Below are 16,323 nucleotides of genomic sequence, written 5' to 3' on the forward strand. Positions count from 1 at the left end.
AAGTATTTGTCATTCTTCAGATTCCAATCTTAATGATATTTATGAAAGCATGAAGAAAAGATGCCAGAAAATGGGGATTAAACCTCCTTTTGGCTTTATTGAATTTGGAACTATTGAGACATACACATTTTTTAAAGCATTAAGATGGGGCAGAGAGAGTAAGTTAACCGAAGGCTACAATGAACATAAAGGGGACTCCTATAATTGCAGCCAGAACAGGAAGGGTAAGAGGAAAAATAAAACTTTCAATCCTTCCCCTTGCATTCCCTTGCTTCACTAAGTCTGCATGTAAATTAACTGACATTCCAGTGAAATATATTTGATTGAAAATCCACTGGGGAATATAAAGTGACGGATGTGAAAAGCTAAATCGCCCAAGGCAATTTGTGAGACTAAAATAGCAGGAGGGGAAAGAGTTAAGGAATACCTCTCCTAGTCTGGTTTTTTTTCTTTTTCTGATTAGATTGTGAGTAACACAGTTCAGTCCTCAGGCACTCCAGACTCAAGAGCAATATGTTTCATAGATTCATAAAGAGACCTTGGAGGTCATCAAATCCAACCCCACTGCCTATGGCAGGAGTCCTTATACCATTCTGGAGAAATGGTTTTGTCAGTGGTGGGATTCAAATAATTTGGTTCACCGACAAAAGTGCGCCTGACGAAACCGCGGTGAGAAAACCGCGAGTTCTAAACCGCGCTGACGAATGAGCGCAGAAACGTGCCGACAACAGCGCGCTGACAAAAGCGCGCTCTAAACCTAACCCTAAACCTAACCCTGAACCTAACCCTAAACCTGACCCTAACCCTAACCCTTATCTTAACTTAAATCGCGCTTCTGTTGGCGCGCTGTTGTCGGCGCGTTGATGACATCACGGTTTTTGCGCCGCGGTTCCATCAGCGCGCTTTTGTCGTGCGCACATTTGTCGGGTCACGAAATAATTTAACAAATGGTTCTCTGCCCTAATGACTGGCTGGGTGGGTGTGACCATGGTGGGCATGGCCAGGGTGTGTGACAGGCAGCACTCAGCTTCCTGCATCCCCCTGGGAGCAAAAATGGACTCTGAGGGGTCCCCCCCTCCATTTTGGGCCTTATAGGCCTCCCTGCACTTACCTGGGAGCCAAAACAGAACATGTGGGCACTCCTGGAAGGGACGGGGCCAGCCAGCAATTTAACAACCGGTTTGCCCGAACCAGGCGGAACCGGCTAAGTCCCACCACTGGTTTTGTCCAATCTTTTCTTGAAAATCTCCAGCGATGGAGCATCCACAACTCCTGGAAGCAAGCTATTCCATTGGTTAATTGCTCTCACAGTCTGGAAAGTCCTCCGAATTTCCATGCCTCCCTCTTTGGAGTTTTCACCCATTGCTTCTTGCCTGACCTGAGGTACTATGGTGAGTAACGGTCAGGGTTTACTACCACGTACATTTCAGGTTGTGAGTTGGTTCACTTTGTATGTAAAAAGGATGTTCAGTAGATGGTAGGAGATCATTTTTCACACATACACAAGCACACCCATTTCAGTGGAGGCCGAAGGAATTCCCACACATACAAAGAAGCCACATCAAACACTGCATTTTCGCGAGGTGAGAATAGTATAGGGCAAGCCCACCCACCCCCATACCTTGGTATTAACATACCTCAGTTACACCCTTTTCCCCCCCTGCGGCATCTCCATGAAGTTGCTTCATCTTGTGGTCAGATTCTTAGCTTTACTAATAAGACTAAGCTTAGCCTTTTTCTTCCCCTTCCATCGAAAGAAAAATGTGCAAAATCTGTGACATTTTCTCTTTAGCGGGAAAGGTGTGATTTGAATCAGGGGCAATTGCGCTGACCTTATTTTCTGTTGAATGGGTGTGGCATCTTCTACCAATTTCAGCATTTCCCTGTCGTGCCCCACTGCCTGGCAATTAATATACATTAGTTTCTGTAAAGTACTAAGGTGTGGACTTGGGGGAAGTGATGATGATACCTAGCTGGGTAATGAACTGTCTGCAAGAAAACCACCAGGCTCAGAGAGGTCTCCACACTCTTGGTTCCTCCTTTGTCTTGGGTGATCAGTGCTGGAGTTGCCCCATTTTTGCAATCTCCTGCAAAGGAATCAGTCCGACTTCTCAAACCAGCACAGCAGCCCCATTTGTCCAAATGTTCCTATTTGGCTACTTCTGCTCACAGGAACCTGAAAAGCCTTCCCATCCTGCAAAACGAAGCCAATCTCACTTTGACTTTTATAGCCTTTGATATTCTTTGAATTCAGCTGAGCAGGTCCAGCTGAGTGTACCCTGCCCTTCCCTGCCTCCCCCCTTTTCTCCAAGCAACAAACAAAGAAACAAGTTTGTAAAGGAAATGTGGGTCAGCCTACTTTTAAAAAGAGAAAGCGTGGTGTGACAAAGGAGAATTAAGCCGTTTGTGGTCTTTTCTTCCCTCCAAAATTTGCAACAGTTTTCTTTTCAATTCAGTTTTGTGAGATTACATTCGAGAGGAGTATCTTTTTGCGTGAGTTCCCAAGATTAGAAGTCACAGTCTCCAAATGTTGGCCCAAAGTCACCCAGCCAGCTTTCATGGCTAAAGTAGAACTAGAACTCAAATGTCTCCTGCTTTCTAGCCGGATGTCTTAACCGTTAGACCAAATTGGCTCTTTCAGATAAAATAATTCCTCGGGTCATTGTGTTCAAAAATTTAATCTTTTTTAACGGAATCTGTCTCCGTAGTTTTGTACCTTGGAGTGGACAACCGTTTGTCTGAAACCTTATAGGGTTATCAATCAATCTCAATAGGGTTGGAAGGGACCTTGGAGGTCTTCTAGTCCAACCCCCTGCTCAAGCAGGAGACCCTACACCAAGGGTTGGGCTTCCAAGTCTGTTATTCTGAACTGAGAAAGTCCTCTTCCTCTGAACTAGGATATTCTTCTTTCCCAAATAAAAGCTAGAAATGAATCACAAAGCCTTTGGGCTTTTCAGTGTCTCTCTTTTGCGTTTCTCCCTAAGAGTCTGTAGAGATTCTCAGTCACCCACATCATAGTTGTCCCAAAGGTGCTTTTTTTTCTTCTTTCCAAAAAGCAATTGGACTTTCTGATTTTTTTCTTTGGAAGACGTTTCGCTTCTCACCCAAGAAGCTTCTTCAGCTGTGACAGGACAGTGAAGAATGGAAGGATTTACATTCCTTGCAGACAGCTGATCATTTGCATCCTTTTAGAGGGTCGTTGAAGCACTTGGAGGTTTATTTGTGTCCTCAGGGTCACCTGAGTAATGATAATGGTTCCTGTAGTCTGCAATTTTATTTCCCTCTGGGAAGTTCCCATACCATTCCAAAGGTGTCCATCCCAAATTGTATAGCTAAAAGTCTGTGGAGATTTCTCAGTCATGCAGGTCACGGTTGTCCCAAAGGGGCTTGTTGGGCAGAAGGCAACAAGATTTGTTTTTCTTTTCTTTTGAAGACGTTTCGCTCCTCATCCAAGAAGCTTCTTCATCTCTGACTGGATACTTCTTCCATTCCGCCCACTATCCTGTCAGAGCTGAAGAAGCTTCTTTGACGAGAAGAGAAATGCCTTACAAAAAAATAATAATAATAAGTAAGTACAGTTGCCTCAGGGGAAAAAAAAGCATGTTTGGGACCTTTTTCCCTCAGCGAAGTCCAGTCACATTTTTTGTATGATTTGGGAGATAAAACTTTGCCACCATCCCGGGCTGGGGGAGGGGGGGGCGCTGGACCACAGCTGGCGCTGCCGCGGGCACGCGCACGTAGGAGGAGCTGCTTCTTCCCCCCACCCCCCCGCGCGCGTCCCCGCTCGCCCCAATGCCAGAGTTCCGCCGCAGCGGGAGGGTGGGAGGGAAGGGACGAGGCGCGTGCGCCGGTCACTTCCTTGTTTTCCTCACGTGACCGCGAGGCGAAGGAGGAGGGCGAGGAGAAAGTGGGCGGGGCGCGCGTTGGTAAACCCTTCTCCTCCCCTCTCTCTCTCTCTAAAACAAAACCCCACCAGAGCGCATGCGTCGCTGGAGGCATCAAGCGAAGCCGAAGGAGAGAGCGCCTGCGCGTTTATGCCCGCGCTCTTTCTCTCTCTTGACTCCCGGAGTAGGCGGGGCAGGCGAACGAGCAGGCAGGCAGGCGCGTGCGTTCTTGCTGCCCCCGCCCGCCCGCTGGCGGAGGCGGCTGCAGCAGGCGGCGCGGGAGCGCGCGCGCGCGTGGAGGGAGGGAGGGAGGGAGGAAGAGGCGCGTCTGGAGAGCGGGCGGACGGACGGACGGGCGGGCAGGCTCGGCGGTCTTGCTCGGGAGGTTGCAGCCGGGGTCTCCTTTCTCTTCCTCTTCCTCCGCTGCTGTTGCTGATTCCCCCCCTCGCCGGGTCCCTCCTCCCCCCCCGCTCCATCTTGGGGGGGCGCAGCGGAGGGGCAGAGGGGGCGCCTGCGCAAGTTAGTAGCTCTGGGGAGAAGGGGAGACCCTCCTGCAGCAACCCCGCCAAGGGGGTGGTGGTGGTCCGTCCCTTGCAAAGCAGCTTCCAACAACCCCCCCCCCTCCAGTCTCCAGGATGGTGGGTGGGGAGGGGGCGCGACCCAGGCCAAGAAGCAAGAGATGGATTCCCCCTATTTTGGGGAAGGGGAGATGCCAAGGAGCTGCTGCAGTACCCCGGAAGCGCGACGTCTCTCTCGGGGCTGGAGAGGAGATCTTGGCGGAGCGCCCCTTCCTCTCCTGCTCATCCCACTCCTCTCCTTCCCTTTGCTGGGACCAGGAAAGATCCTGGGGCTTTCTGAAGCTGGGAGGGATCACTTTGCATTTTTTTATATATTTTTTTTGCAAAAGTGGAGGGGTACATGGCTGGACCTGGCACTGGGCTGGCAGCTGAATTTAATTTATTTTATTTATTTTGTCAAGCATGTGTAAGATAACAGCTATAAGTATAAACATAATTGAATACAGGAAATGGGTACAAATAAGTGGGGACAGGGACGGGTAGGCACGCTGGTGCTCTTATAGGCTTGTTGACAAAGTATTGGGGGGGATAGTTGGGGTGAGCTTGGGACCCGCCCCCCTTTGGGGAATAGGGGCTCTGAGATAACCTGAGCAGCTCCTGCTGACTTTGGGTGGTGGAAGAAGAGCTGCTCTGAGTCAGACAGACGTGACCCAGGGGAGATGGCTCCCCCCCCCACCCCTAGTTTGTATAATCGCTACCAGGAAGGGCATCCTGCTTCTCCTCTCTTTCCAGCAGGCTCCCACTGCAGTCAGGAGCCCAGCTGATCTCTTCTCCTTGATGCCCCTGCCTTCTGTTTAATGCTCTCACACTCTCCTTGTCTCTCCTTTCTTCTCCTTGTGGCTTTTCGACTGTCCCCGTGGGGCAGGATCATGCCGGACCAGATCACTGTGTCGGAGTTTATTGCTGAGACGACGGAAGATTACAATTCCCCAACCACATCCAGTTTTACCACCCGGCTACAGAACTGCAGGAACACCATCACGCTGCTAGAAGAGGTACAGTACATCAATGCTTGTCCTCTCCTTTTCGGTTTGCGGGTTGCTGCCTTGTGTTCTTCGTGATTGTGACATGTGTGCTCTGGGCGATAAGGGTCTCCGGGGGTCTCCTGCACCCGTTTTTGAAAAGCTCAGAGGCTGCATGCTCTCTCTTCCATATCCTGCTATTTATTTTGCATTCATGATGGCACTAGGGGCAACAGAGGCAGGATTGTTTGTCCATGTAATTACGCAGAGGAAATGGTTGTATGGGATGAATGAAGCTTGGCGTATCTTTGGCACAGGTGAACAGTAAATAATTAGTGGCAAGGAGTGGAGGAAATTGCTCACAAATGCGGAACCCCGGCAAAGGCACCGATGAGAAGTTGGAAGATGATGAAAGTAAGGGAGGATGCGGTGTGGTGGGTTATTTTGTGGCAGTAGTAATGTGCTCGGTCTAATCCATTTCCCCAAAAATTAAATGTCATGATTAATAAAGATATAGGTGTCATTCTTGACTTCTGCAAAAATATATGTGTGGAATGGACTGTGCAAAATCTTGCAGACCAGAGGCTCTGTTTTTCAAGAATGCATAGTAGAAGACATTTCTGCAAAATGAAGCAAAACTAATCTCTCTCATTTTTCTGTCCTGTCATTTATCCGTATCATTCCTTGAATTGTTATCCCAGAATCTTAAAGCCATTGATTTTTAACAAGGCTATCGAATTAACCTGGTGGTTTTCCTGGCATCATTTAAATTATTGCTGGCAGAAAATGTTTCCTGGCCTTCTTGAAAGAGCTTTAATTCCCTGACACGGGAGATTGCCCTGACAATGCTTTTCCTTTAGGGAAGATAAAATGACATTCTGAAAGATTGGTGGTAATTGTGTCTTCATTCAAAGACGTCTTGCTTAAAGCCATTTTAATGTTGTTAACTAATTGGGTGATAGAACCAAAGGATAAGATCAGTGGCGTAGGGATGTCTTGTTGGAGGAATGGTATTGTTTCAGAATTATAACTTTTACTGTGCTCTGTCAGTTTTTGCTGTGTAAGTACTCTTGTACAATTTCCCAAATAGTGAATGTAGCCAATCAAATGCTCCTATCAGTTGTTCATTCAGTTTAAGAGAAGTCTGTTATGGGGGGGGGGGGTTGGTGGGTTTGGTCCTGAATCCCTTTGGCTGGCTCTTCCAAGGTTTGTTGGGATCTGAGTCAACAATCTTCACAGCTTCTTTTAAATCCCCTTATGTCATCTTTCAAGCTTTCCTCTGAAAGGAGTTTAGTTAAGATGAAAGAAAACCAGAGCTTTGCTTTTCACTTTGACAAAAGATAATCACTCCTGCTGCTGCCGCCATGGATCTCTGGGTTTCTGATCCCCAAAAGATGTAGACAGGAAGGATTTAGAAGTCATATGATCCTCTGTCGTCTTGCCTGGATGGGGTGGGGTAGCAGCTGGAATCTGACAATTCAGGACTTTTTTTTTTTCTGGGTGACCTTCAAGCTTTCATAAAGTCGCTTTGAGGAGTGTTGTTGTTTAGCAAGGGGTTTTAAATCCAGTTGCAACTGTGAAATGCTAAAAGACAGTATGTTACTCAAATAAACACTCTTGCCAGACAAAATGTATTCACAGTGGCCTTCTGTGTTCACTGCGTATATTAAGTGTATCAATCTATGAAAAGTTAAGCTTAGTGTGTGACTAGAATTTTTTTTCCATTAGTTTTGTACTGAGCGGAAGAAAGAAACTGCTACATTTTGGCTAAAATGTGTTATGAAAGTATTTTCTTTAAGGCTGCGGTTTTAAGCATCTTGGGTAAAAGTAAATTCTTGAAATAAATTGGATACAATTATTATCTCAGCATGTGTTCAAATCCTTGGGAATGTTCAGAACAGTGAATTCAGAGATTATTTTTTTGGTTCTTTTTGGGAATGCTGAGAAATATTGTTGGACTAAGCCAGTTTTTTTTAAGTCTAGGCAACTTCAAGATATGTGGACTACAATTCCCAGAATTCCTCATGCTGGCTGGGAAATTCTGGGAATTGAAATCCATGTATCTTAAAGTCAGGATCAGGACTTTATACCATGTCTTCTTACAGTAATTAATGCATTTCTTTTCTTTGGTTAATCATGGGACCTGTGTTTTCTAAGAAAATAATAAATATCACTATTTTTTTTTAAAAAAAATCACACACACCCCATAACAAGAAAGCAAAGACATGCTTTTTCTATTGTCTCTGTCAACAAATAAAATAAAGGGAGAAAGAAAGGGAAATAATGAAATTCAATGGTTTTATTGATTGTCATTTGTTGTTGTTGTTGTTTAAGTAGCAAGCCAGATTGTTGATTGCTTGGTTATATAAAAACTTAATGATTTTCCTGTAATAGGACTTAATTTTTTTCTGCTGGAGAAAAAACCCCCCCTCAAAATGGCCAATTGAAAACTATTTAGTGAAATGTTGGAAGCAGAAAGGTTGCAGTTGATAAAATCCCTACTCTACCTACAAATTATATTTTTAAGAATAATTACCAGTACTTTTTTTTTTCAAAATAGTTCTAAATCACTTGCTGAAAGATGTTGGGATAGGAAAAAAAATGCAGTAGTACTATATTTATTTATTAAATGTATATGTCACTCTGTCAAGTGACTCTGGAAAGGTCACAGCATCATAAAACAGCAATATAAAATATTAAAATTATTAAGTGATTATACACCAATAATCATGCACATAATTAGACCAGGCAAAGATGTTTTCCTTCCTCAGGTGCCCATGTTGGTATTCTGATATCACCAATATTGTTTAGCCATACTGTTCAAATGCCAAAGATTTTACCAGGAATAAAGACAACGTTAAGTTTGAATGGCAGACAGTGCTGGTCTATTCCACTACAGTTCTGCATTTTGAATACTATTTATTCGGATGATACAACATGGAGAAATGTAATGAGCATTTATTGGAAATTTTCTGTGTGATTCATTGAGATGTCTCAAAAAAGATATATATCCTATTGTCTCTAGTTTTCTCTTCCATATTACTCTGGCAGCATTGGCTTATTGGAAGTACAGTTAGTTGTCAACTTACAACAGTTCTTTTAGTGATGGTTCAAAGTTACAACTAGTGTTTTAAAAAGTGACATGAACCTTTTTCACACTTACAAACCATTGCAGCCATCCTCATGGTTACATGCTCAAACTTCAGAGGCTTGGCAACTGACTCATATTTCTGAAGGTAGTAGTGTCCCAGGATCATGCAATCCTCTTTTGCCACCTTCTGACGAGAAAATTCAATGGGAAAACCAGTTTCACTTAACAACCGTGTTACCAATTTACTAACTGCAGTGATTCACTTAACAACTGTGGCAAGAAAAGTTGGCAAATGAGGTGCAACCCGCTTAACAAATGTTTCATTTAGCAACAGAAATGTTCAGCTCTGTTGTGATTGTAAACCTACCTGTATTTTGATGCTATTCTGACCTGAACCTAGAAATGAAGCATTTCAGAGCTTCAAAGAAGAAAAGTTAGCATTTTGAATGGAACCAGATCCAAAATGGCTAGCATTTTTTATTTTTATTTTTGCCTGTCTAAGTGCATTTGGAACCAGTTCTCCGAAGCCTCTTCAGGACTTTGCCAGATTAGAGTTTATTCCCAAAGGCAGTAATCCATTGTGTAGACTGGTGTTTTCAAAGTTGGCAACTTTATGGAGGATGGATTTCAGCTTCCAGAATTCCCCACAGCCAGCCTAAAACCTGGGTTAGACTTTCCACACTTCAACTAATGGGATGACCATATAAATCAGATGGAGGATGGCTGCGTGAATAATATGACCAGTTTCAGGTTATTGAGAAGGGGGTATCCAGAAGACTGATTTTAAATTGTGGTGTTGGAGAAGACTTTTAAGAATCCCTTGGACTGCAACGAGATCAAACCAGTCAAGGGATCTACTCTGTCCGTTCTTTGGAAGGACAGATGTTGAAGCTGAGCCTCAAATGCTTTGACCACAAATGAGAAGAGAGGAGTCCTTGGAAAAGACTGATGTTTTGAAAGATGGGAAGGCAAAACGAGAAGGGGATAGCAGAGGATGAGATGGTTAGATAGAGTTATTGACGCAATGAACGTGAATTTGGACAAACTCTGGGAAATAGTGGAGGACGGTGAGAGGCTGGCATGCTGTGGTCCAAGGGGTCACGAAGAGTTAGTCATGACTTAGTGACTGAACAACAACAAAATCCAGAAGACCCATGTGTTGTAATTGATGGATTGATAGAACCGGGGTGGCACAATGGTTAAAATGCAGTATTGCAGGCTGCGCACTGCCAGCAGTTCGATCCTGACCGGCTCAAGGTTGACTCAGCCTTCTATCCTTCCAAGGTGGGTAAAATGAGGACCCAGATTGTTGGTGGTGGGGGGGAAGAGGCTGACTCTGTAAACCGCTTAGAGAGGGTTGTAAAAGCTCTACGAAGCAGTATATGAGTCTTATTGCTATTGCTATAACAGGCATGCAGAGTTTGGCATTTGGAATGTTTTCCATTCCTTTCATAATAAATTAGCTCTGGGTCATGTGACCAGGAAGGAAATATGGATCAGACACCAATATTCTGAACCCTTGATTTGCTATGTCTCCCAATGGAATGAATTGGCAGGTTTTATTCCCCCCCGCACCCTTGTAGTCTCTATCCTGATCCAGTTTCTTTTTCTAATCTGATTTTTTTTTCTTGCTGGCTTCTAATCCACGCCAGATTTGATCCATTTGGTTATTTTGACAGTTATGCTACCGATGGACAATTTACTCGCATTCTTTCTGGCATTGCATTGGATTGGAAAGAAAAATCAAAAAGAATCTCTCCTTGCAGAAATCCACAGCGTAGCATTCAAATGATCAAAACAGAATAATGTCATATTTGTTTGACTCTGTATTCATTCCTGGTAATTATCATTATGCAGCTTGACTATATACTTATGTATATCTATCTATGCATATATGTCTAGATATTTAATATGTTATATTCGATTATATTATAGCTGATTATAGTGTAAATATAATTTGTGGAAATCCTGCTGAATGTGATCAAATGCCCATTTAAGAGAGTATCTTGTTTCATAAAACGCCCAAACAGATGTTTCTGGAAAGTCTTAACATATAAGATATAAAGACAGTAACATTTTTAGCTGTTTTGGATAACATCTGGGATTCCAAAGGCATTTAAAATTAAAGGTAAAATGCAGGTAGTCCTCAATTTATGACCCCAGATGAGCCCAACGTTTTGTTGCTAAGCAAGACAGCAATAGCAGTTAGACTTATATATCGCTTCATAGGGCTTTCAGCCCTCTCTAAGCGGTTTACAGAGTCAGCATATTGCCCCCAACAACAATCCGGGTCCTCATTTTACCCACCTCGGAAGGATGGAAGGCTGAGTCAACCCTGAGCCGGTGAGATTAGAACCGCTGAATTGCAGATAACAGTCAGCTGAAGTAGCCTGCAGTGCTGCATTTAACCACTGTGCCACCTCGGCTCTTCAACTGAGTTTTGCTCAATTTAATGACCTTTCTTGCCCCAGTTGTTAAGTCAATCACTGCAGTTACGTTCGTAACACAGTTGTTAAATGGATCTGGCTTCCCTATTGTCTTTGTTTGTCAGAAGGTCGCAAAAGGGGATCCTATGAACCCCCCCCCCCCCAGGAAACTGCAACTGTCATAAATGTGACTCAGTTGCCAACTGTTGGAATTTTGATCATGTGACCAAAAGTTTCCAGGGCTGAGAAATACTATTTTAAAATGCATTCTCCTAGTCAGTCTTGATCAGTATCAGAATCCGGCATTGTATTCTTGCAGTTAGCTTTAATTTAAAGGGGTGGGTAGTGTTATAGCTCTGTTTACCTGGCACCAACTCTTGTTAGTAATATGTGGGGCAGTTACAAGTTCCTCATCTTAGTAGTACTAGCTGAGATTCAGCAGACAGCATCAAGAGTTTAAATTTATGCATTACACTGAGCTCTAATGCGGTGTGGTCTGCGTGATCTATAAACCATGGTTAATGAAAGAGGAGGGATCAACTTTAAAACTTGTGGAGTTCAACTCCCAGAATCATAGAGTATGAATCCATGCAGTTGTTCCAATTTTGAGAAACCGTTCTACAAATCAAGGCCTAATGTAGAATGGGAACTCGGACATAGTTGTCTCTTGGAATTCTCTTACCTACAAAAAAGTGAAATGTGGTTTTCCAGCAATTTGTTTCATGAATATCATCTTTTAATCCTGGCTTAAAATTTGCTGTTGATTCTTATTGATTCTTCAAGCTTTGAGCTGCCCCCAAAACAAACACTGCTGCTTTTTGTGGATTAAAAATAATTGTTAATGATTTCTTATCAAATTTAAGCATGGTTAAGTTCTAGAATATAGAATAATATGGTTGGAAGGGACCTTGGAGGTCTTCTAGACCAGTGTTTCTCAACCTTGGCTACTTGAAGATGTCCGGACTTCAACTCCCAGAATTCCCCAGCCAGCAAATGCTGGCTGGGGAATTCTGGGAGTTGAAGTCCGGACATCTTCAAGTGGCTAAGGTTGAGAAACACTGGTCTAGATCAACCCTCTATCCATGGCAGGAGATCCTATACCATTTTGGACAAATGACTGTTCCAGTTTCTTCTTGGAAATCAGCACCCACCACTTCTGGAGGCAAGCCAGTTCCACTGATTACCGTATTTTTCAGAGTATAAGACACACCTTTTCCCCCTAAAAAAAAAGGCTGAAAATCTGGGTGCTTCTTATACACTGAATACAGCATTTTTTGCCTCCCGAAACCCAGCCTCCTTCACCAAAATGGCCGTGCATAGCCTTTAGGAGGCTTTCAGAGAGCTCTTGGGGGCTGGGAAGGGCAGAAATGCCCCCCCCAGGAACACTCTGCAAGCTCCCTAAAGGCTATTCGTGCCTTTTTTGGGGGGGGGGGAATGGGCCCGTTTTTGGGAGGTAGTTGTTCTCACTATCAGGAAATTTCTTCTTAGTTCTAGGTTGGTTCTCTCTTTAATGCTCTTCCATCTGTTACTTCTTGTCCTGACCCCCTCTTATGAATGAAGGCAAATATACCCATATGTGTCCCGAGATAATATTGCAGGATCCAACTTAGGTCAATCACAGGGACCAGAGGTTTTGTCTTCTGAGCTTTCGGACTCATGCTGGAGCCCATCCTCAAAACAATTAGCATGTGTCCTATTCTGGTGAGAGAGAAGTTCCCTGAGAATGGGCTCCAACACAAGTCCAAAAACTCAGAAGACTGAACTTCTGGTCCTGGTGACCATCCCAGATTGGATCTTGACCCCCTTCTCCTCTGTGACAGCACTCAAGTACTGGACAATTGCTATCATATCACCCCTGAGTCCTTCTCTTCGTTAGACTCCCCGGTTCCCTCGGTCATTCATCATATAGTTTAACCTCCAGACCCCTAATCTCCTTCGTTGCTCTTCTCTGCACTCTTTCTTGAGTCTCAAAATCTTTTTCTTGTATCATGGTGAACAGAATTAGATGCAGAGTTCCCAAGTGTGGCTTCACCAGTGCTTAAACATTTAAACAGGCTTTTAACTCGTAAAGAAAACATGAGAGGAAAAGTTTCCCATCAAATTAATTTTTGATGAAATGCTCCATTCTGTTGACAGTAAAAGTCCTACTCTGTAGTTTTCTCTCTCTCTCTCTCTCTCTCTCTCTCTTTTTTGCTTTCTGCAATTTGTGACAAATGAGAAAGGAAACAGGATGTTGTAGAAGTTGAAAACCTACTGTTGGTATAATAGCAAACAAATATGTTATACTAATTGAGTAATTCTCGATTCATTATTCTGAGGTGTGTCAGCCATGCATGCACAGTAATATAACCAGTGTTCAATTGCAGCCTAGTTGCGTGCGAGTTACAGTTTTTAGGCAGTGAACAATGCATATATATATGTGTATTCAAATAAATATCATGTACAATCATTTTCTTTCTGGATATGCAAGAATAGTTAACGCCTCATCATTGAGAGTTCTTCAGTATAAATAACTTTTTTTTCCATGCACATTAGCATAGTCCTTTTAGTGTGCTAAATGAAAACGACATATTTCTTAAGCCAGTGCAGTTTGAATGTTTTAAGGGTGCAACTATATGTGGCAATGGCTTTAGGAAACAGAATCCAGCAGCAAATGCTACAGAGTGGGTTTACGTTGCACAATATTTATATACATTGGATTTTTTGGTGACTATATTTGGTTGAGACTCGATCTGAAATTTTGCATTTAGAGGTCTGCTGTGTGCGTGGGCCTGGTGTACGCATGTGCCTCTAATCACTAGACATGCTTGCTACACATTTTCGTCTTCAGATTCCATGGCAGTGGGGCTACATAATACAAACTGAATTGAAATCCCACCTGGATTTTACTTGAGGATGCAGTTTGTTGTTGCAATTAATACCTTTATCTTACCATTGTAGAAGTGGCAGGAAGTATACTGTAAAGCAAGTCAGCCAATAACAAGTTATGAGTTGGCTCTTTGGTTCCACCACAAAACCGCGGTAGACAAAAGTGCACTCGACGAAAGCGCGTACGTGATGTCATCACAGCGCGATGAAAACATCGCGCTGTGAGCGGTAAATTTAAAATTAAAGCGAAAACCTTACCCTAACCCCCCCAAACCTAACCCTAAACCTAACCCTAAACCTAACCCTAAACCTAACCCTAAACCTAACGCTAACCCTTAACCTAATGCTAATCCTTAACCTAATGCTAAACCTAACCCTAACGCTTAACGTAACCCTAAACCTAACCCTAAACCTAACCCTTACCTTTATGTGAATCGGCTTGCTTTAATTTTATTTTAATTTCAATTTAATTTATTTTTAATTTTTTTCGTCGCGCTGCTGATGACGTCAGGTACGCGCTTTCGTCGAGCGCGGTTTTGTCTACCACGGTTTTGACGGGTCACGGGTTCTTTGGCTTCAGATTTGCAAGATTCGTGGGAGCAATGGGTTGATTTTTCCAGAGTTCTGTCTTCATGTGATTCTTTTCAAATAATTAATACCCTCCCTAAACAATTAGGAGGGGCACGATGGCTCAATGGTTCAAGACGCTGAGCTTGTCAGCTGGAATGCTGACCTGAGTGTCACACAACGGATGAGCCCCGGTCCCTTGCTGCAGCTCCTGCCCAAAAGCATGCAAATGCAAGTAGATAAAAAGGTACCACTTTGGTGGGAAGGTAATAGCGTTGTATGTGCCTTGGTGTATAGTCATGCTGGCCACATTACCATGGAAGTGTCTTTGGACAATGCTGGCTCCCTTGGCCAAGAAATGGTGATGAACACTACTACCCTGTAGCATCAGACACAACTGATAGGGGGAAACTTTACCTTTTTACACAATTAGGAAAACCATACCTTAATCATGGAACTACTAAGAAGAAAACCATATTCTCACCAACACTAGCAGGGCAACCTATTTTACATACATACATGCACAACCTATTTTACATACATACATGCATACATACATACATACATACATACATACACACACACACACAAACACACACACACACACACAAATATATGTATATGTATATGTAGTATTTGTGCTGATAAGTGTTAGCTTATCATGATGATATTAAGATGTGTGGCTTAATGGTTAACACATCTGCCTAAGATGCAATACAGCACAGGTTCTAATCCCAGTAAGTGTATGGCTATCTGATGAGAGCTAAATAGCTTGAAATAGATCTATACTAGTCTCCCTTTATTTATTTATCAGCACAAATACAACACACACACACACACACACGTATATATATATGTATATATATGTATATATTAGGCTGCATTAACAAAGGGATAGAATCAAGATCACGTGAAGTGTTATAATACCACTTTATAATGCTTTGATAAGACCACACTTAGAATATTGCATCCAGTTTTGGTCACTACAATGTAAAACAGATGTTGAGAATCTAGAAAGAATGCAGAGAAGAGCAACAAAGATGATTAGGGGACTGGAGACTAAAACATATAAAGAACAGTTGCAGGAATTGGGTATGTCTAGTTTAATGGAAAAAAGGGGATGACATGATAGTCGTGTTCCAATATTTGAAGGGCTGCCACAAAGAAGAGGGAGTCAAGCTATTCTCCAAAGCACCAGAAGGCAGGACAAGAAGCAAAGAGTGAAAACTAATCAAGGAGAGAAGCAACCTAGAACTAAGGGGGAAAAAATTAGACAATTAGAACAATTAATCAGTGGAACAACTAGCCTCCAGAAGTTGTGAATCCTCCAACACTGGGAGTTTTGACTCTCTCTCTCTATTAGTATTTTCCTTGCATTGCAGTGTTGGAAGGTACAGTCAAAAATGGGATCATAATACTTAGATGATTTTAAAAGGACTGCTTTTGTCTCACTGAGATTTAAATACAGCTATTTATAGCTAATTATATATTTTTTGATTATAACTCTTGATTCTAAAACCATAGCTGTGTTTTGAGGATTTGTTTGACGTTTATTTTTATTTTTTTTCAAAATGTAGATGTACAAGAGATAAAGCATAGCATTACTTGAACACAACATGCCTCCCCACCCATGATCCCGATTGAAGTCTTACATGAGGATTTAAGACTGTGGGAAAACACACACAAACACAAACACACACACACACACACACACGATAGCATATGAATAGCTTGAAACCCAACCTTTCTTTCCTTCTCTTTACTTGTCTATGGTAGTGTTTTATCTTATCCTACTGCTTGCTGGGAACACAGTGGCTCAGTGGCTAAGGCGCTGAGCAGGTCGATCAGAAAGGTCGGCAGTTCGCCGGTTTGAATCCCTAGCGCCACGTAACGGAGTGAGCTCCCATTACTCGTCCCAGCTTCTGCCAAGCTAGCAGTTCGAAAGCA

General features: G+C 43.0%; 1 protein-coding gene across 4 annotated transcripts in view; it reads left to right on the forward strand.

Moving 5' to 3' along the window:
* ASAP1 (ArfGAP with SH3 domain, ankyrin repeat and PH domain 1) overlaps positions 1-16,323 on the forward strand; it is a 148,546-nt gene that overhangs the window by 26,802 nt on the left and 105,421 nt on the right. For 2 of the 4 annotated variants that reach the window (XM_087706679.1, XM_087706682.1), the window contains exon 1: positions 4,999-5,457. In XM_087706679.1, the coding sequence (XP_087562805.1) occupies positions 5,260-5,457 (198 nt within the window). In that variant the 5' untranslated portion in view covers positions 4,999-5,259. Of the gene's footprint in view, positions 1-4,225; positions 4,404-4,998; positions 5,458-16,323 lie in introns of those variants that run through there. The other 2 variants (XM_087706681.1, XM_087706680.1) reach the window with 2 other exon arrangements.

This window comes from Thamnophis sirtalis, unplaced genomic scaffold (assembly GCF_051295495.1).
Source record: "Thamnophis sirtalis isolate CommonGarterSnake01/CBP01778 unplaced genomic scaffold, rThaSir2_p1.2 scaffold_2, whole genome shotgun sequence".
Taxonomy (NCBI): Eukaryota; Metazoa; Chordata; class Lepidosauria; order Squamata; family Natricidae; genus Thamnophis; species Thamnophis sirtalis.